The sequence below is a fragment of the Macaca thibetana genome, chromosome 2 (assembly GCF_024542745.1).
Source record: "Macaca thibetana thibetana isolate TM-01 chromosome 2, ASM2454274v1, whole genome shotgun sequence".
In the NCBI taxonomy this organism is placed as follows: Eukaryota; Metazoa; Chordata; class Mammalia; order Primates; family Cercopithecidae; genus Macaca; species Macaca thibetana.
In genome coordinates this window covers 141216581-141241633 of record NC_065579.1, presented here as the reverse complement: position 1 = coordinate 141241633, position 25053 = coordinate 141216581, and the positions used below count along the sequence as shown (strand labels likewise).

Here is a 25053-nt window from a genome sequence, read left to right as displayed (position 1 = left end):
TGTGTTCTGTAAAAGTTTGGAAAGTATTTCTTGATTAGCAGTAAAAGGAAACTTAACTTTAGAAGATATATCTATTATGTAAGACGTAGTCCATTAGAGCCAAAAGTAGGCTGTCAAGTTGATCTAATCAAAACACTTAATTTTATAAGTAAACAGAGGTTAGGCCAGGCTCAGTGGCTCAGGCCTGTAATCCCAGCACTTTGGGAGGCCAAGGCAGGTAGATAACTTGAGGTCAGGAGTTCTAGACTACCCTGGCCAACATGGTGAAACCCCATCTCTACTAAAAAATAATAATAAAAAAAAAATCAACTGAGCATGGTGGCACATGCTTATAGTCCAAGCTACACTCAGGAGACTGAGGCAGGAGAATCACTTGAACTCAGGAGGCAGAGGTTGCAGTGAACCAAGATCTTGCCACTGCACTCCAGTCTGGGTGACACAGTGAGACTCCATCTCCAAAAAAGAAAAAGAATGGAGGTTGAAGAGACCAGTGCTATTTTGAAGCCTCTGGAGTTAGGTTCTGTGTGAATCAGTATTTTATGTCCCACTGAAAAAGAAGCAATCTTGGCTGTTAATATATGCCAATTATTTGTAAGATAAACTTTAGTCTTAGCAATATGAAAATGTAGGAAATAGTCTTAGAATCTTTGAGATACGGTAATAACAGGATTACACAATGGGGTTATATTTTCCATGGTTCCTCCCTGTGCTCCTCCCCTCTTTCCATTCTGACTTTGAAAGCAGAATTTTCTTGCGATATTTTATCAAAATCACATTATAGCACAGCATAAAGCGAGGTGATTGTCTATTTTCATTTCTCTCTGTTAAACTTCTCTGCCATTGAAATAAACATGCTGATTCTTGTGAAATCTTAGGCCAAAATCTTTGCTTATCTTCTTTGGGGAAATTTGAAGGAATATTTTTGATCCATACATTAGAACTGCCACCATGACAAAAAACCACAGAAGTTAATTTTGTATATATTAGGCATTTTTCTTTATTTTATTTAGGCATTTTTCTAACGTGTGCCTAGATAAAATTATCTTCATGTAAAAGGCCGAATACATTTAAAAAATAAAACTTCTTTAGTTGTCATTGGGAATTTGAAAGAAGTAAAACCGACAGTTGTAGTGAAGCCAACTTGTAAAGCTTAAAATACGGGGTTACTCAACTCAAATCTTCCTTCTGTTTATTCTTGAAAAAGAAAGATAATCTTTTCTCCTTTTTCAATTGCCAGACCATTGTGAAATTTAGAATACACGTTAGGACCAGAGGAAAAGGCCTCTTGCGCTCCCAAGATAAGTTCCTTTTGGTGTATGTACTTTTGCCTCCCACCCTTGTGGTCAGGGTCTGTATACATTTCACCATTTATTCTTGTGACAGTACTTTGCACAGCCTTCAGCGTGTCACAGGCACTCGACATACTGATTAAAAGCTGAACTGCCGCTTTATAAGATCTGATGCCTTCAAGAGCCCAAGTCACCTCAAGTGGTTCACTGAATTGATTTTTTTTAGCTTAATAACGTTTTAAAAATTATTTGACTTTAATATTGTAGGGAGATGTAACTATAATAACAAAAGGTTTGTTTTTATTCTAGGGAAAATTCATGAATGCCTATTCTTAATTGTTTAATAGTTTAGTGTGAAAAGCCTGAGAGAAAAAAGAATCTAATGATATTGGAGCCTTATACTGCTTATAAATATATTCTTATTTTGGAGGAGGAAGAGGTAACATTTCTACTGAGACATAATTCACATACTATACAATTCACCCATTTAAAAGTCTATAGTACACTTCAGTGGTTTTTAGTATATTTAGAGTTATGCAACTTTTATCACAATCAATTTTAGAAGGTTTTTGTCATTCCCCAGAGAAACCTGGCACCCATGAACTGTCACCTCCCATTCCCCCTTCTCCCAGCCTCCAGCACCCACTCACCTGCTTTCTGCCCGTGAGCCTCTCTCTTCTGACATTTCATAGAAATGGAATCAGACAGTATGTGGCCTTTTGTGTCTGCTTTCCTTCACTCAGCATACTGTTTTCTAGGTTCATCTGTGCCGTGGCTGAATCAGTATCTTATTTCTTTTTATAGCTGCATAATATTTCATCATGGATATTTCATTTTTTACATCTGTTAGTTGATGGACATTTCAGTGGTTTCCACTATTTGGCTATTTTAATAATGCTGCTATGAACATGCATGTATAAGCTTTTGTGTGGACATGTTTTCATTTCTCTTGGTTATGTACCCAGGACTAGAATTGCTAGGTTATATGGTAACTCTATGTTTCATCAGTTGAGGAGCTGTCAGATTGTTTTCCACCGTGGCCATGCTGTGTCTGGAGTTGGTTCCTTCCGGTGGGTTCTTGGTCTCGCTGACTTCAAGAATGAAGCCGCAGACCTTCGTGGTGAGTGTTACAGCTCTTATAAGGTGGCACAGACCCAAAGAGTGAGCAGCAGCAAGATTTATTGTGAAGAGTGAAAGAACAAAGCTTCCACAGCATGGAAGGGGACCTGAATGGGTTGCTGCTGCTGGCTGGGGTGGCCAACTTTTATTCCCTTATTTGTCCCTGCCCATGTCCTGCTGATTGGTCCATTTTACAGAGAACTGATTGGTGCGTTTTTACAGAGCACTGATTGGCGCATTTTACATACCTCTAGCTAGCCACAGAGCACTGATTGGTGCATTTTACAATCCTCTTGTAAGACACAAAAGTTCTCCAAGTCCCCACCCCACCCACAAGTCCAGCTGGCTTCACCTCTCAATGCCACTTTACAATTCCACCAGCAGTGTACACCTGTCCCAACTTCACATCCTTGCTAACACTTTTGTATTCTGTCTTTTGATCATAACCATCCTAATGGGTGTTAGTGGTATCTCTTTGTGGTATTGATTCGCATTTCCTTGATGGCTGACAATGTTGGACATCTGATATGGTTTGGCAGTGTTCCCACCCAGTCTCATCTTGAATTGTAGCTCCCCTAATTCCCACGTGTTGTGGGAGGGACCCAGTGGGCGATAGCTGAATCATGGGGGCGATTTCCCCAATACTGTTCCCGTGGTAGTCTTAACAAGATCTGATGGTTTTATAAGGGAAAACCCCTTTCTCTCATTCTTATTCTCTCATCTGCCACCATGTAAGACATGACTTTCGGCTTTCTCCGTGATTGTGAGGCCTCCCCAGGCATGTGGAACTGCGAATCCATTAAGTCTCTTTTTCTTTATAAATTACCCAGTCTCGGGTATGTCTTTATCAGCAACGTGAGAACAGATTAATACAGTATCTTTCCATGTGCTTATTGGCTATTTTTATATCTTCTCTTGGGAAATGCCTATTTAAATCCTTTTCTGTTTTTTGTTATCTTTTTAATTGTTGTAAGAGTTCTTCATATATTTTAAAATAGATCTTTTAACACTCCTTATTCTGTAGCACCTTTATCTTTAACATATCCTAAAGCTCTGTAAACTGCCCGCCCTGTCGTCTTGCCTCATTGATTCAGTAGGTCAGTATTCACTGATCATCTACTGTGTGGAAGGTGGTGTGCTCTGCACTCTCAGGTTTATTCAGTGAATTAAATGCCACCTGCTTCCAGAAGCACAAAATAAAGTAGGGAGGGAAGCACCAGAGTGATAAGTTTCTATAGATGTTCAGAGGAAGAGGAGATGACTCTCAGCTGGAGGAATCAAGGACAGCCTGATGGAGGAGGCATTTTAAGTGGTTTTGCAGGATGCATGAACTTAAATGAGAAGATTTGGGGAAGAACAAGTTCTCTGTGGAATGTTGATGAGTCTAGTGTAACTTTTTGGGCTGAAATTTTTAGGGCTCATAAAGAGGAATACTAGGAACAGATTGGCAGTGGGGGGAAGGGGGCAGGGGCGGGGTTGGGGGGGTATTGAAAGCAGCTCTGCTGGGTTTCCATCTCAGAGACTGAGATGCATTAGATGACAGAAAAGCCTGTAGTTAAACTCCTGTGAAAGTTGTTCAATCTCACGGTTGCCAAATTTATTTGACCCCAGGGTCACCCTTGTTTTTTTCGATGAATAACATCTGAGGCACATACCTCGAGTTTTGCTGTATTAGTTCACCATTACACAAGTAACAGTTTCTTAGTAAATGTTGGTTAGTTGGTTGGTCACTTGTTGATCATAGAATTGCATCAGTAATTCTAAGAGCTGGAAAGAACATGACACATTAGCTAGTCTAGCCCCTCGTTGTACGTTGTACGGAGGGAGGCCCAGAGAGGGGAAGCACATGCCCACATTCACCCCGTGCTAAATAAAGGAAGAGTCAAGATTGCAATGCACGTGTCTTTTCTCCTAGACCAAATGTTTGCTTCGGTTTTACTAAAATAATTTTAACCCACCACACATACAGCTGTTACCACTCCTGTCTAAAATACAAGTGTTGGGTTAGGGCCATCTAGGGAGGGGCCCCAAAGATGCGTAAAGGCACATAATTGAACGAACCTGTCGCTGACCTTCTGTGCAGATTCTTTTCCTTTGCTCCAAGCCTTGTGTAAGGCTGCCCAGTCTTACGATGAGGCGTTGTCTGATTGCAGAGGCCATGGGTTCTTGCCTCCAGCTAACCTGTTAACTGGTGGATCCTGGGTAAGTCACACTATGTTTTGGGGGCACAGCTTCTTCATCCATCAAATGAGGCAAACTGTGTTTCCCGCGGTCCTTCCAGCGCCAGCAAAGTGAGATGCTGAAGTGCTACAGTACACATTTACCACTGTCTCCAGGGGACCTGGTGGAGGCTTCTGTCACAGTCCCTGGTGAAAGATACCTGGAGTGCCTTCATGGGGCCTGTAGCTGTAGCCCCAGCCCCAGTCCCACCCCCAAATCTCCAGTGTTTTCTGAGGATTCTTGTGGAATTTTTTTCTATGTTAGACATCAGTGATTTAGTCTTAAAGATAAGCAGTGCATCCGTTGGATGAACTTAAAAATGCAAACAAGCACGAGAATTTTTACTAGGTTGGAAACTGGGGAAGGGAATGGGAATGTTGTTCTTAACCCAAGGGTTTTGCTTTCCACGTCACAGTGTATGCTGGTGGAATGAGTGATGGCTCCTTTTTTGGAGTGATTTCAGTCTGTTGCTGTAGTGGTTGTTTTCCATAGCAACCCCTGTTGCTACACAGCTGGCATCTAATGAAATGATGACCACAGCTTGGGGGTCCAAGCCCGAGGACTCCTCATCCTCTCGCATCCTGCCAGGGGTATTGAGAAACCCTGGGTGGAGAGGAGGGTCAGCTGGTACCATTTTGATGAGGGTTGATTTACAGTTGCTGCGTTCCTGGGGGTATCATCAGGGCTTCCCAGAAAATTAGCTGGGTTTGGGCTTCTGAAGCTTTCCCGTGGAACAGCCTCTTCTCTCTTTGTGGAGGAGGAAGTATCACAAGATAATTAGAAAGGATATTTTTCTAATTTATGAAAGTATAAAGATGAGCACTGCTTTTTTTGTTTTTTAAAATGAAAAGTTACTAAATAGCGAGTATAGGCCAACCAAGATCATATTGAATTTCTGAGTGTGGCAGGCCAGCGTGGGGCCTGTGTTTTAGGTATCTCATTTAAAATGGAAAGTTCCAGTTTGCTTTGGGGCCAGAATCCTTAAAAGAAATCCTGGCTGGAGGTGTATTATGGGTCACTGTATATTTGCTAGTTTATATCTTGCTGACTAAATTGGCCAAGTTTTTATTTTTCCTGGTAAATATTCAGAGGGTTTTTCCTCACTCCTTTCTCCAACAAAATCATATTTGTCATATGTGTATGAAGTAAATGCCTGTTGACACTGTCCACACATCTGTGATGATATGAAAATTAGTGGTGGCAAACAAAGATCCCTTTTCTTAGGTACCACAAGGCCTCAGATGAAGTTGACTTTATCCTCGTATTACTCTCAAATTGTGACCAAATGGAAACAAAATTGGTCAGGTCCGAGAGACCAAAATGTACAGTACAACAAAAGGGTTATTTGTGAAAAATTTAGGTGCTCCCCCCATGTGACTTAGAAAGTTTGACGTTTTCTCTTAATCGTTCGTCGTTATAAAGTTTAGAAGGTACACAACCTTTATTACTATGAAAGGCTATGCTTATTTTAATTCACAATGAGGCACAAAGTGATTGCCTAGTACAAAACCTTTTAAAATAGTAATGAAAAACACCAAGATGTCATACAAAACCTTTTAACACCAAGATGTCAAATCAAATGGAAATTTGGACCCTAATTTGATTGCCTAACTTCGAAACATGTTTCAGAACTGCACCGACCTACATATTATGCTTGTGATAAGTTATATGCTGAAGTTTTGTGCTGATAATATTTTAATGTGCAATTTTTAGTGTACTATAAGAATTAAAAGTTTATTTCCCGTTAAACGATGTATTTATATTTCTTTTAACTTTAGGGGCAAACGTGTGAACTATTAGCCCATAAACTTTCCTCATTCTTTTAAAAGAAATTAAATACCAAGACTATAATAAAAAAAACAGAACAAGCAGGAAAAGTGAGTTGGGCATAATGGTTTCATGAATGCAGTGAGGTCCTTCTCCTGTCCATATCGAGTGGAATACCCATACGTGAAAAGACCGTTGGTATTTTAAATTAACTTTTGAAATTGTTTACAGCAAATGCTTTGGTGTTTTAAATTAACTTTTGAAATTGTTTACAGCAAATGCTTTTTGCCTCTCCCCCTGCTATTTTACTGCAACTTTTTATTTTAAACTCTACCCTAAAGAGTGATTGTGCTAGAAAACCACGTTGATGTAAAATGTCTCATGGTTGGCAGCTAACCGCATTCAAACCGTGTTCAGAGGATGGCAGGCGGCCCCGTCCCATTGCCAAAAACTTTCCACTGGGAGTAGTTTTGCAAGGGGCTGGCTGGGCAGGCGGGGAGCCTGGGGGACTGAGATGGGGGCCTTTCTCCTGCTCGGTGACTGCATCATCTCTCTCTGCGTAGGTGAAGCTGCTCTCAGGGGAGAACCCAGAATGCAGACCCTGCCGGTGGCCTCTGCCCTCAGCAGTCACCGCACTGGCCCTCCCCCGATCAGCCCCAGCAAGAGGAAGTTCAGCATGGAGCCAGGTGACGAGGACCTAGACTGTGACAACGACCACGTCTCCAAGATGAGTCGCATCTTCAGCCCCCATCTGTGAGTTCCTCTGTTCTTATTTTGGCTGAAGGGTGCTCCATGCTGGGGCCCTATTTGTTTTGCAACTTTGTGCTAATTCTGATGTTACCATTTACATACTTTATTTGAAAAGGATATTTTTTACAAAAATACTGCTCATCTGCCAAGAAGAAGGTAGTAAATTCATTTTGATAACTCGTGGTGAGATGGGAAGTCTGACTTCCCTCCAGCCTACTTGTAGGACTGTTGCCTGTTAAACGCCATAGAAGTTAACGTCCCCTTAGAGCTTCTGCGAGTAGTTGAGTAGTCATCTGCTAAGCTTCGCTTTTTTTGCCTGTACATATTGATTGTTTTTAGGGGAATCAACATTTAGTGAATGTCATTATGCACCAGACAAATAGAAGGGAAGCTCAGCACCTTTTTGACCGAGCAGACGTCGGTGACGTTCTTACTCAGGAGTCTAGGATTGTACACACGGAGAAGCGTTCGTCCCACCTTACGTGCCCCTGGTACAAACTTGGGACCCTCCCATCAAGGGAAGCCAGCTTCCTATGCTCATGACAAGGTGCCACTCATCACATCCAGCCAGTCCTTGATCTGCCACTGACACTGTCTACCTTCTTGACACGAATTGCTTCAACTCTTTGGGCCTCAGTTTTGTCATTTGTGAAACATAGGTTGAAACTACAGGTCTCTGAATCTGTGCGACGTCACCGTGTTTCCATTGGAAAAGCCTCCCGCTTCCATGCACCCAGCTTCTCCCCTTTGCACTCTCCTCACGGCACACGCCCTCCTCGCAAAGGGAGAGGCTTCTCCCCAGTTTTCAGGACTTGGAGACACCCCACCAGCTGCCCAGAGAGTCTGCGGGGACAGTGGTGAGGGCAGTTGGTGTTCTCGGAGTTATCTTGCCAATCCTGGCAAGGTTGCACTGAGTATCCCAGGGAGTAGCTTTGCGTGTACAGGTACAGAGGTCCTCCTCCTTCCCCCTTCCCAAGCGTTCACTCCAGCATGAGTCAGTGTTTCCTCATTATTCAAGATGCTCCAATTCCTGAGGGCACTGCTGTTTCCCCACAGGAAGGTAGAGCAGGGAGGGCTCCTCCTTGGAGGCAGAGCTTCCGCAGAGAGGTGGCCCAGCTCCCGCCTCTGCTGCCTCAGCTCCAGCGTCCTTGCATTCCACTCATTCCAGTCAGCTTGGACTGTTGTGTTCAGTCATAAGACACTGACAGAGGTATTTATCCTCAAATAAATCACTGCAGTGTTAGTCAGAGGCTGAGCCTGCAGTCTGGAGCCCTGGAATTTGCTACCATCAGGAATCCAGCAGGAAGGCCCTGCAAACAATGCACTCCACAGGCAGGGCTCGCTTAACTCCTGGGTGCTCAACTGTTGCAGTTCATCCTTGTATTCCTGCGAATTTCTTGTTCTTTCCCATCCGCTTTTCCCAAACCCAAATAAGAGCATTTGGTCTTTTTTTTTTTTTTTCCTTTTCATAAGTAAGAAAGGGGAAGGCAGCCTGCGGATGAACATGCCTTAATTTGAATCCTGATTCTGCCACACAACAGCTGTGAGGCTTTGGACAAGTCACTTAATTTAGCTGGGCCTAGTATCCTTGACAGTGATGTCCTTGTCATTGGACAATGACAACGATAATAGTTAATGTATAGAGCTATTATGAGGACTAGAGTTAAAATATGCAAGGAGCTTGGCACAGTATAGCACTTAGTTGATGGGAGCTGTTATTTTTATTCCATTGTTCAGATATTGGTTATGATGATAGAGAATAAGAATATATACATATGTATATGTGGTGGATTTAATGTTTGATAGTATGTGCCTTTTAGTTAGAATTCCTGGATTCAAATCCCACTTTCTTTATCTTTCATCGCAGATAATATTAATTCCTTCCTCATAGGATTACTGTAAGGACTTAGGTATAGTGCCTGGCAGATAGTAAGTACTCAGCTTTAGTCATTGTTAATATTATTATTAAAATGTTCAGAAAATGATTTTGTGGCTAGGCGCAGTGGCTCACACACCTGTAATCCTAGCACTTTCGGAGGCCGAGGCGGGTGGATCACCTGAGGCCAGGAGTTCGAGACCAGCCTAGGCAACATGGCGAAACCCCATCTCTACTAAAAATACAAAAAACTAGCTGGGTGTGGTGGTGCATGCCTGTCATCCCAGCTACTTTGGAGGCTGAGGCATGAGAATTGCTTGAACCTGGGAGGCGGAGGTTGCAGTGAGCCGACTTGAGACTCTGTTTAAAAAAAAAAAAATAGAAAAAATCATTTTGTAACTCTCTTGGTGGCTACAAATAAGACCTTGATGTGGGTCTGTGATGACACTATAAATAATTTTAAGTGTAAATAATAGAATCACCAAATTTTATGTGCAAGTCACAATTGACATTATTATGCAAAGTTTTAGGAAAATAGAAACAGGAGTGACTCCGTCTCTCAGACTCCCTTAAACCAGCCAGGTGGCTCCCCCCTCATTTTTTTTTATTGTGGCATAAAATATATATATTACAAAATGTATTTTCTTAACCATTTTTAATTGTACAGTGTTAACGAGGAAAGGCAATCAGTGTAAGGTTAGGTCCTTCTGAGTGTTACTTGTTTACTGTGTGATAGTTATTAATTTTAGTAACATTACCATTGTTTGTACTGTGTTTTCTAAGAGCCTAATGACATTTCACAGGCAGATTGGAAAAATGCTGCCTGTCTGTCTTCTTCGTGTTGTAGAGTATTTAGTGCTGCTGTTTGATGAGATGTTTCCCGTTTGGGCTATAGCATCTCCCGCCTTTATATTTAATGCCTAAGAAGTTATCTGCAATAAATTACAGATTTATAATTATTTGAAAAGGAATAGCCTAGTGTATTTGTCTCTTTAAGCAGATTACAAAATGGTTTTTGTGCTTTATCTTCTTAGAGTTTGTTAATGACGTACAATGAAAATGTGATGTATTTTATCACTAAAGCAATCACAATAATTCTGGGGAAAGGAGTGTTCTTGGAAAAGAGTTTTGGCTGGGTGTGCTAGCTCATGCCTGTAATCCCAGCATTTTAGGAGGCTGAGGCAGGCAGATTGCTTGAGCCCAGGAGTTTGAGACCAGCCTGGGCAATATAGCAAGACCCCCATCTCTACAAAAAATTTTAAAAATTAGCTTGGCCTGGTGGAGTGCTCCTGTGCTCCCAGCTACTTGGGAGGCTGAGGTGGGAGGATAGCTTTAGCCCAGGAGTTTAAGACTACAGTGAGCTGTGATCACACCACTGCACTCCAGCCAGGGTACAAAAGGGAGACCCTGCCTCTAAAAAAGAAAGGAAGGGAAGGGAGGAATAAAGAAAAATAGTTTCAGAAGCTAGCTACCAGGGCCTGAAAGGTGCATGGTTTGGCTGCATTTTATTATAACCATCATATGGAGACATTTTCTAGTAGAAAGATGGAGAGATCAGGTGGCTCTGAGCCAGAGTAAGAACCAACAGAGGCCGGGCGAGGTGGCTCGTGCCTGCAATCCTAGCACTTTGGGAGGCTGAGGTGGGTGGATCACATGAGGTCAGGAGTTTGAGACCAGCCTGACTAATATGGTGAAACCCTGTCTCTACTAAAAATACAAAAAGAATTAGCCAGGTGTGGTGGTGTGCACCTGTAGCCCCAGCTACTCAGGAGGCTGAGACAGGAGAATTGCCTGAATCCAGGTGGCAGAGATGGCAGTGAGCTGAGATCACGCCATTGCACTCTAGCCTGGGCAACAGAGCGAGACGATGTCTTTAAAAAAAAAAAAAGCAACAGAGAGTAAGACTGAGTTCTATCCAGTTTGATTTAGGGGAAGGGGAAAAAAGAGAGGTTTCCTTAGTGATTTCTTCAGAATTTTGAAAAGTAGAATTCCTGGGATTTTATTCCAGCCTCTTAGGACCTGGCGTATTTGAACTCCTTATTAATTTTTTTGTTGATATTGTTACTGAACCACCAGGGGTTTGGTCTAGGCCTGCTGCTCACCACACAAAGCCAATGACTGGGATGAGGAGTATTGCCAAGGAAGAAGGCTTTCATCGGATGCTGCAGCCCAGGAGATGGGGCAAATCCATCTCCCCGATGGACTAAAGCTAGGGGTTTATATAGCAGGGAAGAAATGAAACAAGATTTAACAAACAGGAACTCGGGAGGAGCAAGGACACAATCATGATGAAGGAGCGTCCCGGCATCTCTTTGTCTGAATGTAGTGACCTGGTGAGCTTCAGTTCTTTGACCTTTTTTTTTTGTTGAGAGGCCTGAAGGTTTCTTCCTAAGGAACTCAGATGAAACAAATATAAGTTTTAAGCTTTAAGAGTAGAAAGGTCGATTTCTGTGTTATTCACCTATCTGTGGGACTGTTGAGTTGGTTCCAATATGGTGACCTCGAGAAATACATTCTCTCTGTTTATTTCTTAAGAACATGAGTGTCTCTTTGGAAGTTGAAAAGTACTCTGTGTTTGGAAAGAGTGGATTAAAGGATGGGAAGAGGTAGAGTGGGATTCGTCTTGTGGAAAAATCAGTAAGTTTTTTTTTTTTTATGGCCCTTGATATTCAAGTGCAATCTGGTAAGAAAGAACTCTTTCCCTTTCGCCTGCCTGCCTGTTTATCTACTTATTATCCATGTGGACTCCGGGGTTCCTGCCTTACTCAATGAATTGTAGCTGTCCCAGAGTTGACAAACAGGAACTCCCTCCCCTGGTGGCATGTCCTTGTCATAACTTCCATTATTTTGTGGTGGTTGTTGAGCACTTTCTTATTTTCTGGCCTGCGAGTTGTTCTAGGCTCATCTTGTAGCCTACCTGCTCCAGCCATGGGATTAACTGTTTTTCCAGGGGACTCCAGATCCTTTTAGTGGGGAATAGGATTTGGAAGCCCAGATCCAGGTGCTAGGTGTTATCGTTACTATGGATTACGTAGTTTTTTCACGGTAACTTACTGTTACTATGATGACATTGCTTCTAGACTTGTCTAATAGTATGGCAGACACCAGCCACAGGTGTTGATTTAAAATTAAAAGTCTAGTTCCTCAGCGGCAGGAGTCACATTTCAAGCTCAGTAGCCACATGTGGCCGGTCGCTGCCATGTTGAACAGCACAGATACAGAACATTTCTATCATCACAAGAAGTTCTGTTGAACAGCATTGTTTCTACACCTTTTCCTGGGAAGAGCCAGGAGATAACGAGTTCCTGGCAGTGCTCCAGGGCTAACCCACTCTCCTGAGCTCCTCCTCGCCCTCCCCATTCCATACCGTATCTCCCTGGTTCACCAGTAAGAACAGCATCCACACGTACTCGTGGTCCACTCCTGCAGTGCACGTCAAGTAGGTTCAGAATCACGGTGCCAATACCACTTTGAAAAATAAACTAAAAAGAGTTCAGGATTTGTTTATGGTTTTTCCTTCTCCCAAGCAGAGGGTATAATAGTCACAGGATGAATCTGAAGAGTTACCTTCCCTTTTCTCCTCAGTGTTGTCATGTTATTTGAAATACATTGTTAGGTTCATTCATTTCTGTTTGCATTCAGTTTTAGACTTTTTCCATCCTTTCAAATTTTACTTTTTGAATATGTAAGATACGAACATGCTCCCCAAAGTTAGAACTGTACTAAAAAGTGTGCTTTTAATGTTACTCCCTACCCTGTCTTGTTCACGCCTTTTGCTCCCTTCCCTGCAAGCAAAGCATCCTTCTTGTGTTTCTCGTTTGGTAAATCAAGCAAATACATGAATGTTTTATCATTTCCCCTTCTTTCTTACATGTGCGATAGCCTACTGTGTATACTCACTTTAGCCTTGGTGTTTTTCCTTTTTTTTGCTTGTTGGTTTGAGATGGAGTTTCACTCTTGTTGCCCAGGCTGGAGTGCAATGGCGCAGTCTTGGCTCACCACAACCTCCGCCTCCTGGGTTCAAGCGATTCTCCTGCCTCAGCCTCCCGAGTAGCTGGGATTACAGGCATGCGCCACCACGCCCGGCTAATTTTGTATTTTTAGTAGAGATGGGGTTTCTCCATGTTGGTCAGGCTGGTCTCGAACTCCCGATCTCAGGTGATCCACCTGCCTTGGCCTCCCAAAGTACTGGGATTACAGGCGTGAGCCACCACGCCTGGCCGCCTTCGTGTTTTTCAATGACACATTGTGGAAATTTTTTCCTACCAGCTCCTCACTCTGGGTTTCAGCTGCGTGGCACTCCATTGCCTGCATGCACTGAAGCTCCTCCAACCAGTCCCCTATGTTTGGACATTTTGGCAATTTCCAGTACTTTACAATAGTAACAATGCTGCAGTAGATGACCTTGTGCATTTGTAATATCTTGTGTATTTGTAATAGAATTAAAACTCTTGAAGGCAATCAGTGGGTGCAGTGCCACAGTATGGTAAATTCATACCGGTTGTGAGAGTCATTCTAGGCTGCTTGGTGGGTAGAACCTGGAGAGGGCTCTGTGCTGAAGTGAAGAGGTTGTCACCTGTGTGTGTGTAGACTTAGAGTGGGATGTGCTGTTGAACTGTTCGATCAGTCACCTGTGAGGAAGGGAACCTTCGTTGAGTGCTTACTTTGGACCGGCCCTGTGTTGGACACTTGAAATATATTATCTCATTTAACTCTCACAATAATTGTGACCCTTTAAACTAGGTAGGCACATTTCTACATGTCTGTCCAGCTCTGTCTTTTTGTCTACATCAGATTGATTTTATAAAAGCAAAAATTGAGGTTGTGAGAGGATAATGTGTCTAAGGTGTTGGCAGCTGGGACCTGCTGTGTGTGACACCAACACCGGTGATCATTTGATGATGCCATAGCTACATCCCACCTGGGGAATTACAGGCAGCTTTAGAGGTGCACATCATATGTTTAAGATGACACTTGACCAGTCTGTCTGGCATGTGTTAGGTGCTAAATAATTTCATGTTGACTTGAATTGGACCCTGTCTCAAGGGGAAGTGCTGTTTGAGCCCACATTCCTGTTGGAGCAGGCATCCCCTCTTTGATCAGCGGTATACATTTACAGCGTATTTGCCCCCGACCACAGAATAGGACAGAGCCCCCAGGCTCACACTGGGATCAAAGCTGTGGTCACTAGCCTTGTGCTCTCTCCAGCTGCGTTTGCCACAGACCCACTGAGCAACCCATAATGAACGAGGAAGGGCCCAGTGAAAGAAAACGCAGCCTCCCCTCGCTGATGGGGCGCCTTTGAAACACCGTCCTGGTGTGAGATGGGCCCCTTGTTGTCTTTGCTTCTATGATGCTTCCTTTGAAGTGTTTGCTGGAGTCCGATGTCCCGATTTTGTTGTGCCCTTGAGTGTGTATTCGACTTGGGCTCTCCAGCTCCTTTCCTCCTCTTCCCTCCCTCTTCCTTTGCTTGTGTTGTGCTTTCATCCTTCATTGTTCATCTGCTGTTTTGTTTTGTTTTATTTTTTCCTGGCCCTGTTACTTCACTTTTCTCACCATCGGGGTGAAGAGAAAAAGAGGGAAAAACAAACTCAAAACCACGAATTCATTCAGCTTGACAAAAGGTTGGAGGAAGCCTTTGAAATCAAGTGCTGGGCATTTAATAGAAACTCAGTAAGAAGAAGAAATTGATGATTGGCTAAAATGGAATTGGGGGTTTTCCCTGGATTTTGTTTATTTTTTGCAGAAGAGTTGATTATATATTTGAGACCTCAAATGTTCTGCAGTATCTGTAGTTTTTGGTATCTGGACGTAAAATCTTTGGCAACATGATCATACCCTCTTTGGCAGCTGTTGCTTCTATGTCTTTAGAGCCTTTAGTTTGGATGTATATGGACCAGTTACCAAGAGACTATTTCACAAGTTCCTGAGAGTGAAGGAAGCAATTCCTCATTTCGGGTTAAAACTGAACCCAGAGGAAATTGAAAAGCTGAAGTTATTTTAGTCCCTTGATCCTGCTAGCAACTGGGACATTGTAAACAGTAATGTGTATTTATAGGCAAAACATGTTATTGTGTTCATGTCTACATTAGCCTTAGAGAGAGCCGAACTTTTCATCATGGCGAATGACGATAGGTCCTGATTCTCAGCATCCAGAGAATTGGGAGGGCTTTTGTTTCAGGGCTTGTTAATAATAGCAGTGTGTGAGCCCTTGTGCGCTGGCACTGTGCTGTGTACCTCATGGGCATGATCATTGCATCCTCACAGTTCTATGAGGTGGAGACTATCGTTATCCCTTCTTTACAGATGGTAACACTGAGAGTTCTGTAACTTGTTCAGGGCCACACACACTGGTAAATACCAGAGCCAGGATTCAAAAGTCAGGCTGTCTGATCCTAGTGCCAGTGCTCTCAGCCACCAAGTGATATTTATGTTAATAGCACACGTATCCAACTGCGATGAATCATTCGATCCTGGACCCTAATGCCTGATAGTTTGGGACGATGCAGCTTAAGCACTCTCAAACCACACACTACTGAGGATATTTGGGAGGTGGGGACTGTTCATTTTAGCATGCACAAAGGAGGATGGAGGGAAGTGAAGGGGTGGAGACCCCGGGACGTTAGTAGTTCGGCACACTCCAGGTCCTCACAGCCTCACCAGGGTTCCCTCAGGGATTGTGGAAGGGGGAGTGCTGTCCAGCTGCTCCCAAGAGGCCTGAAATGAGTCTTTGTACAGGTGAGAATCCCACAGGAACAAACAAGGGGTTTCTTTATACTCGGGAAGCTGCTTTTTAGATTGTTTTAATTCTTGTTTAAAATCTGTGGCCCAATTTTAAGTTAGTGGCCCAAGCCAATAGTAACCTTAGCCTAAAAGATTCAGAGTGGAGCATTTTATAATTTGCTTTAAGCATTTGAAGACGTGTGTTTTTTTTCCCCTCCAGATTTCATAAATCAAAGCCTATGGAATGGCATCCTTCTAACTATCTGCCCGTTCTTTCTATGGCATATGCCCTCCTTGGCATAGTCTAAACTTGGTAGAGTCAGTGCTGAAATTGTATATTCTTTACTTTCATACACTATTTTACAAGTATTCCCAAAGGCATTCCAGGGTTAAGAGGATATTTTATGGCCATTAATGTAGTTGTCCTAAGTTACTAATGTAGAAACTGCAATATTGTTGTTATCTTGGGATTTTTAATTTTGTTAACACCCCCCTCCACCTCGCCTCATGTGTATCAGTTGTGTGTGTTTCCATTCACGTTAGGGAGTATTGTCACCTAGGAACTGATTCTCTGTGAGGTTTGCCGGACCCCTCACACTTTAGAGTTGTAACCTGCCTTGCCTGAGGCAGAAGCAGAGCTGCTCTTCTCTGAGGGCCACTCTTGCATCTGCAGATTCCGTGGAAGTGTTTTGCTAATGGAGTGTGGTACCTTTAAGTAAAGGTCACAGGCCTGACCTGTGTTGCGTGGGTTTCTTGTTTGTCAGGCTAGAGGCATTTTCTCATTTTCACAGTTGAGCTGAAAACAAAGGCCTCCTTATCCAGAGCGGGGAGCTGTGCTCTTAAGAGCTGACATCAGCCTTCTCCCAGCAGGCCTCGCTTCTGCCTTAAGAGTCTTTGCAGAGAGCTGGGAAGGCAGTTCCCCATCTTGCTGCTGGCATTTTTCTGGCCAAACAACGACACAGAATGAAGAAATGCCAAGGGGGGCAGGAGTCAGAGAAGCAGAACAAAGGCTGTTCTAGGCTGCACTGGAGGCTTTAGCCTCTGTGGTTCTAATCTGTGCCATGAAGTTTATCAAAGTGGGACGAAAACCTTGAAAGGACTTTTTTCTCAAAGAGGAATTCCTATTAGAGGACGTGTGGGGTATGTGACAGAATGTGCATTGGTCTGTGCAGAGTCACCTTGTAACATGATGCGAGGGTATTCAAAACGTAAGGAAACAAAACAACCCAGGAGTCGGCTGTTTCCCTGTTCTCTAAGCGGGCTTTTTGGAATGCTGTCTTCGTGAAGATGTTTCTGCTCTGGGTACATGTGTAGCAGCTGTTTTTATCCGTAGCTAGAGGGTTAACCTCGACATTGCCTGTGACCTTCATAGACCTCTTATTGTGACACAAAGCCAGTTTGTCCTGAATGTATACGAAGTGCTGTCCCAAATCTATGTTAATCGATTTGATTGAAGACTGGGAAGACAAGTGCTAACACATTTGGCTAGGTGTGGCTATTGATGGTTCTTTTATTTTCCTCTAATTTCTTGCTTATAAAGCAATTATTTGCCTGTGTCACATGCAGCTGGAACATAGCAAGGTGGTTTACAAGCTCCACATTCTGTATCTGGTGTAGTTTTTGCTTAATAAATGGCAGGTCTTGCTCTCTATCCATTTTGCTGTTTCTCTGGGTTAAAACACACACACACATACACACGCTGTCTTCATTTTGAGATTTCTTCACAGATTGTCTCCAAAGCATAATTAGAGGGCTTAATGTTGCAGTAATGTTCTGGGTCTGGCAGTAGCTAGAAACTGTGCCAGACAAGGGATCTGAGTTCTGGATCCAAGCCTTCCAGCCCCAGCAGAGGCAACATGTACTGCAGAATAGAAGGAAGCAACTGTTGCTGCTGCCCTCTCCTCCAACTTCTTATACTACCACTTGCCTTTCTTCTTGAAGAGACCTCAGAATCATGCAGCTAATGAATCTACACAGAAACAAGCTCCAGAAACCGGGCCACGGCCAAGTAGAAAGGACAAACCAACTCCTGTTAGGTCAGGTCAACGTAGAAGCACCTCTGAGAGCTGAAATCTTGCGGCATCCCTAAATTTCCACGTCACTGAACCCAACCAGGGATGGTTATGAGTTTTCTAACTTGTTAGGAGTCATTTCCTCAGCTGCCTCTGACACCTGGAGTGACACCCCTCGCCACTGCTCAGATTGTCTTAAAATGCTCTTCTCTCAAGATGCTCTGAGGGAAATGAAAGTGTTCCCTGGTCAAAGTTCGGCAGGTCCCAGACTCCGTCTTCCGGCTCTGCTCCTACATGCTAGCACCTTTCAGGCTTCGAGAAGTCTTACGTACAGAAACACTGGTCAGCGGAGCTTCTCAAATGGAGTTGGCCGTTGAATCTGCTGTGGACTGAGTGGTGTCTCCTCAAAATTCATGTATTGAAGCCTCAACCCCCGATGTGATGCTCTTTAGAGATGAAGCCTTTGGGAGGTGATGAGGGTTTGATGAGGTCATGAAGGCAGGCTCTGGTCTGTTAGGATTAGTGCTCTTATAAGAAGAAACAGTGATCTCGCTCGCTATCTCCCGACCACATAAGGACACAGCAAGAAGGCGGCTGTCTCTAGGCTGGGAAAAGCGCCCTCACCAGACACCGACCATGCTGGCATCCGAATCTCAGGCTGCCAGCCTTCGGGACCGTGAGAAAACAAACATCTATTTAAGCCACGAAGTCCACAGCATTTTGTGATGGCAGCTCAAGCTAAGACAGAATCCTTCATCCCCCTTTCATAAGACCTATTTTTAATATTCCTTGGAGCATACTTGCCCTATAACTATTGCCTAACAAAAGGAGCATTTTATTTGGATTCAAAATTCTCTTATCACAAACTTGCAGACTTGCAAAGCTCTGGTGCTGTAAAGCTTAAGTGTGAACATGAAATGGTGTCTAATTCCTTGACTTGGGGCTGCTGGGTGCCATCTTTAATGCTTGGGGCTTTCAGAGAAATTCACTGAGGCCAGAGAAATTGGGGCAACTTGAAGTTCTGTCCTCCTCTGACCCCATGCCTGCTTATCTTCCATCCCTACCTCTCCCCGCCTCCATAGCTATTTCTAGAGAGATGACCTGATCTTTATATCCACTCCCTAGTCCAGTGCTGTTATCCATACCAACAGTTCTATTGAATTCTCCTCCTGCATTCAGGAGTGACTGCTGGTTGCCAGGTTCAGGCAAGAGTGCAGTCCCTTGTCTTACTTGGCTTCCTCTTTCCTGCAGGGCTCTCTTCCCCTGCTTCCTGTGGCCCTTTCCTGGCTTTCTTTGGTCCCCTCTCACCTCTATGGCCACTCCTCAGGATCTTCCAGAGACTCGTCATTAGTGATATTCTCCAGGGCTCGGGCATTCTGCCTGCACAGACCCTTCTAACCAAGTCACACGTGAACCCGTGGCTGGACTTGCCATGATAGGTGGAGTCCCAAATCTTTGCCTCTAGCCTAGACCAAGCCTTCACACCCCATAGATCCACCCTCTCACTGGGTGTTGTATGTGTGCCTTAAATCCAGCACCACCTCACTGGAATTGGCATCCGCTGCCCTGTTCTTCCTCCAGCACTTCACCAGGTCTGCTCCTTGTCTTATGTCCTTCTATTCATGACTGGTACAAGTCTCTTTCCATTTGCCTGGGACGCTGCCTCCTCCTTCCTCCTGTCATTGCTGGCGGATCAGTCTGCTAACTTCCCAGTAGGCCCTGGCTGGGGTTGTAGTTTAGACCTCCGTTTGCATGGCAGCGCCCTCCTGACTGGTCTTACTAGTGCTCAGTGTCAGAAGGTGGTTTCTGAAGTATTCATCTCTGTTTGAATCCTTCCACGGCTCCCAGTCCGTCACAGGGTGACACTGCCCAGGCCCATCTCCGTGGGCGTCTTGCCAGTAGGACCCCCTGGGCTGCAGCCCGACTGGGGGCCTGCACACTCACTTCATCCTCCAGTGTGGTTCTGAAAGCCACCTCCTCTGGCAAGTGGCGCTTCCTCCTGCTTCAAGGTGAATACTGCTTTGTGTAAAATGATGACACTTTGCTACAATTGGGTGTCCAGCTGTCTGTCCCCTTCCCTAGTCTACAAGTTCCACCAGACCAGGGGCTGAATTTGCTCAGGTCTGTAGCACTATACCCTCCCAGTGCTTGACACCAACTAGGTGCTAAGTAAATGTGTGAATGAAAAAGGAGTCACGAGGAGAGCTCTGTGAAAATGTTCTTCCCTTTGGGACAGATGTTAAGAATCACTTTTAAACCCATATAAACCCTGAGTGGCACCACTTAGTGGACTTCCATTTTCTCCCTTGTAGCCTTGGTGTTTACTTCCACATGTGCCAGAACAGAGCCCCAACGCTCTCCTTTCCCTGCTAAGCTCTTGAAAACAGAAAAGCGAAAGTGCACACATGCACGAAGTGCAGTCGCTAGCACCAGCCCTGCCCGTGATGCTGCTTTCACGGCAAGTGATCTCATCCCAGTGTTGACTCTCAGTGAGAAGCCCCCCGGGTTTCTTGTGTGGATGGAATGATTTTTTTCACTCCTCTGTATTTCTTGCTCATGCATCTGGCTCCAGTCCAAGTGTGAACATAAAGTGGGGTATAGGGAAGTGAGGAATTCAGTGCATTTGGATTGAGTCTTGACAGGGCAGAGAGATGACCAGACATTTCTTTTGGGTGGAATTTGACCCAAAGTGCAGGTTCGCTCATACTCTGCTAGGGAAGCAAACACATCTCAGCCCAAGTATGTACTAGTTCTGGTATTTTTCAAATTCTTCCAAAAAGTCCTCAAAGCCAAGGTGTTTTTCAGCTGTTTTCTACTGGATTTGTTGTTGTGTTTATTTTATTTTTGTGTGACAGCTTTGTGCTTGTATCACTAATAGCTGTCATCCTCTGTGTGTTGGTTTTGATTGACACCACATCATTTTGTCTTAGGCCGTTGGCTTTTGAGCAGATTACATCCAGTGATAGAAGCACAGACACTCCATGTCACCTAGGAGCTGACTCTCCACCATGGCTATGCTTGGTAGGAGAGGCATTGCGGAAAGGCGCCTGAGCCATGCAGCTCCTTCATCAGCAGGGATTTCTCTAGAACCTCACTGGAGGACTTGGCTGAGTTTTTCAGTGGATTGTGGCTCTGGTTCCCTTTGGACTATGAAATAAGATAGTTTCTTTAGGATGACCATCGAGGACTTGATGATCTGCTCCCAAACTCCCTCTCCCAGTATTATTACTCAGAAGATGGCCCCTTGGCCTTTCCTTGAAAGTCTCTTTGGCCATTAGCCATGGTTTAATTTCAAAATAATTTATTTAAATCCCTGCTATTATTTCTCTACTTTCGGCAAGCTACACAGAGTTGTCTGTGTGAGAAGCAGGTCTCATGCAATTCAGGGCAAGCAATTTGGATTCTCCAACTTCCCGTGTGACTTTCATTTTGAAGCTAATATTTGAAACTAACATATTTGTTGCCCATGGCATCTTTTCATGCATGTCGGGCCTCTCTGCATTACACAGGCTCCTCCTGGTATCCCCGTGCCAATTCTTGGGGAAGACTATTCAAGGGCTCCCAACAAAGTGATTGGCATGTACAGCCGTCCCTGGATATCCTTGGGAGATTGGTTCCAAGACCCTAGGGGATACAGAAATCTAAGGATGTTCAAGGCCCTCATATAAAATGGCATAGCATTTGCAGATAACCTATGCAAATCCTCCCGTATACTTAAGTCACCTGTAGATTACTTATACCTAATACAATGTAAATGCTATGGAAATAGTTGTTATACTGTATTGTTTAGGGAATAATAGCAAGAAAAAAGTCTGTACCATCAGAGGCCTGAGTACATTTTCCGTCCATGATTGGTTGAATCTGTGGATGTAGAACTTGAGGATATGGAGGGCCGTGTATACTGAACTACCTGTACTTTAAGTCACATCATTCTACATATTCCAGCCAAATTTGGTGATAATCTCCTCTTTCTATCCTTCCTGTACCGTTTCCTCACCACAGATACTTTTTATTCTGGAAGAAGTTCGGACCTACAGAAACGTTGAAGGACTAGCGCAGTGGACACTCACATACCCTTCCCTGCATTCATCAGTTGTTAACGTTTGCCCGTATTTGCTTTTTCTTTCGCAGACAGTGATACGATCTCACATCGTCTTTTCATATTCAGTAATGCCCTTCCTATAAGATACTATAAGATTTTTTAAAAAATCATTTTACATTCTTTTTAATTCAAGATTCAGTAATGAATCACATCGTATTTAGTCATTGTATTTTCTAGCCATCTTTAATCTAGGAGTCATCCCACGCTGCAGGGGAGGGGTTGGGGGCTTTCATGGGAGGGAACAGGGGACCCAGACACTGCTCTGGAGTGTCAGCTCCTCAGGGCTTCTCTTTGAAGCACCCGGGGACCAACAGCAGGGGGCTGCCTCTCCATCAGCACTGGGAGGGGTGATGTTGTATATGATAAAGGAGCGATTTAGGATACATGTGGTTCCTCTGTGGTGGGAGGGGTGCATTCAGAAAGAGGGGACAAGGGAAGTGAGAGAACTGTTGGAGGAGGCAGAAGATTCGGAATGCAAGATGGCGAGATACATGGAATAAATTAAACACTTAACGCCTGCTCTAAGATAAATCACCTTTTTGTAAAATTTGATTCCTGCCCCAAAGGCTCATCTCTGTCTAGCCAACAATTCTAGCAGTTTTACTTTTTAAAAAAATCCAGTATCTTATTCATGGCAGAGGTGGAACATTCCCCTGTCCCTTTTTCTCCTTAAACCTGCAAATCTGAGAGAAGCCCGCAATAGATTTCTCTCTTGGGAGATCCCTCAGTTTTTTACTTATAAATAATTCATTCAAGGCTCCAGTGAAGTCTCTCTCTCTCTCTCTCTTTTTTTTTGAGACGGAATCTCACTCTGTCACCCAGGCTGGTGTGCAGTGGCGCGATCTTGGTTCATTGCAACCTCTCCCTCCTAGGTTCAATTAATTCTCCTGCCTTAGCCTCCTAAGTAGCTGGGACTATAGGGATGTGCCACCACGTGAGGCTAATTTTTGTATTTTTAGTAGAGACTGGGTTTCACTATGTTGGCCAGGGTGGTGTCGAACTCCTGACCTCAAGTGATCTGCCCGCCTCAGCCTCCCAAAGTGCTAGGATAACAGACATGAGCCACCGTGCCCAGCCCAGTGAAGTCTCTTGACCGTGAAAACTGGTAGCATTTAAGTGTGTGTTGGGGCATGTTTTAGTTTTTAGCAGCATGTTTGATTTATAATAAAAATGTTCTTGGGATTTTGACTTGATGTTAATAACTCCTTAATGGAGCTGTGATTGGAGGATGGTATGTATGTAGGACCTAGGAAGGTGACCAGGTTGTGACACTTGGAGCCAGTGGTGGTGGTGGATCCCTGGGTGCTGGGAGAGGGCAGAAGGCAGGCTCTGGTGAGAGGCTGCACATGGACCCATCCCGGGCGCCTTCTGCCTCCTGAAGCCCAGATGCCTGGGTCCACTTCATTTTTTATTTTTTTCTTCTTTTCAAGGATTGGTTGTTCAGCATTTTTTCATTTCCAAGAAATATCACAGTATCTTTCCAGTAAGTTGCCCCTTTTTCCTTAAGCTAGGTTTGTTTTCTGTTGCTTATAACCAAAAGAAGTTGTTAACAAATACAGATATTTGGGTTGTTTACATCGTTTTACTGTCTTTTGCAGAACTTCGAATATCTCCATCCTTCTCCCATCTCATATATTCTCACTTTTATAGAAGTGGAATTTCTGGGTCAGAGGTCTCCATTTCTGTTTTCGCGGGTGTGTTCTGCCAGCTTCACTCCGTACGGTGTGCTGATCTGTCCCCACCAGCAACTGTATGCATTTGTCTCTCTTTCGGCATCATCCACAGGTGACTGCTACCGTTTATTCATTTATGTAATAATACTTGCAAGTTTCTTAGGGAGAAACATTTATTTTTTTGTTTGTTTGTTTGGTTGGTTTTTTTTTTTTTTCCTGCTACTGGAGAACTTGAATGATCTTTTCATATCCTTATTGGCCATTTGCATTTCTTCTTCTGTGACTGTGATGTTTATACCTGTCTTTTTTTGTAAATTAGAATATTCATCTTCTTTCTCTTGATATGTTACGACTCTTCATATTAAGGATGCTCTGTCAAATGCGTTGGGAAAATAAGTAATGTTATTTGCTTTTCAGCATTATTTACTGTGTTTTTGAAATACAGATTTTTAAAATTTGGATGTGGTCAAATCATTAAATCTTTTATTTAATGGAAAAGCCTTGTCAAATGTTCTGGAAAGGACTGAAATGTATTGCGTTAACACCTGGCCAGGGTGTGTCGTGATGGTAGAATGATCGTATGTGTTTAATACACGTCTGCCGTGGAACGGAGGGAAGCTTCTTGTTTGTGTGTCATTGCTTTGTCAGTCCATCCCCCCAAACCTCTCCTGAGGGCCTCCTGGGTTGGGGGTGCTGGGGAGACATGAGTATGCTTGTGGGGTCAGCCCTGGGTGGAGAGGAAGTTAACTCGGCCGGAGAAGGTTTCTGCCATGGTGATGGGCAGGAATGTGGCCATCCTTGGCGGAGCTGAGGGGGCTGTGGCCACTGTCTCCCAGAGGCACGTCTGGAATGGGGGCATCGTCATCATGACGAGAGTCACTCCTTCCCGGGTTGTCTTCTTTTTTTGTCCTCTTTTTCTCAGCTGGTCCTCTCCAGGATATTTTTCACTCTCACGCTGAGCTTTTAGAGAATTTGATAGTCTCTTGTTGAGTACCATTAGTAAGCTCTGAAACCAGAAAAGTTTAAATTCTGCTTTTATTTAACCATTTTACCAGATGTTTCCTGTGGCTTGACAGATGTACCATTTACTAGAAAGTTACACTCCTGAGATTTGGAATGTTATGGACACTGTTGCTATAGACAGTGATTCTGTCAGGGCAGGATTTGGAAGACAATTTTCACATCATTTTTGGGTTGAAGATGTGTTTTTCACCAGAACAGAAATGCTATTTTCATAATCTGCTTTTATCTTGTCTTTTATAATTTGAACCTCTGGTTTATAAAATACTGTATCTGGTTGATCAGAGTTTATTCTTATAAATACTATGGTGCTTCCATTGGTGTTACTTTCTGAAAGCAGCTGGGCCTGGGTATATCAGGGTCTTGTTTGCAAAACTGACCTGGGTATAAAAGAACTCAGGTAGTGGGCAGGTGGAAATTTAAATTGGGCTGAAAATCTGATGCTTCACTTCTCTGGGCTACTTGATGCTGGCATATGGCTAAGACATCTGCAGACTTGGCA

At 43.8% G+C, this 25053-nt stretch overlaps 1 protein-coding gene across 4 annotated transcripts in view; it reads left to right on the top strand.

Moving 5' to 3' along the window:
- The window catches only part of VGLL4 (vestigial like family member 4), a 162920-nt gene that overhangs the window by 111705 nt on the left and 26162 nt on the right, over positions 1–25053 (top strand). For all 4 annotated transcript variants that reach the window (XM_050781505.1, XM_050781506.1, XM_050781504.1 and 1 more), the window contains one exon: positions 6959–7148. In XM_050781505.1, the coding sequence (XP_050637462.1) occupies positions 6959–7148 (190 nt within the window). The remainder of the gene's footprint in view (positions 1–6958; positions 7149–25053) is intronic.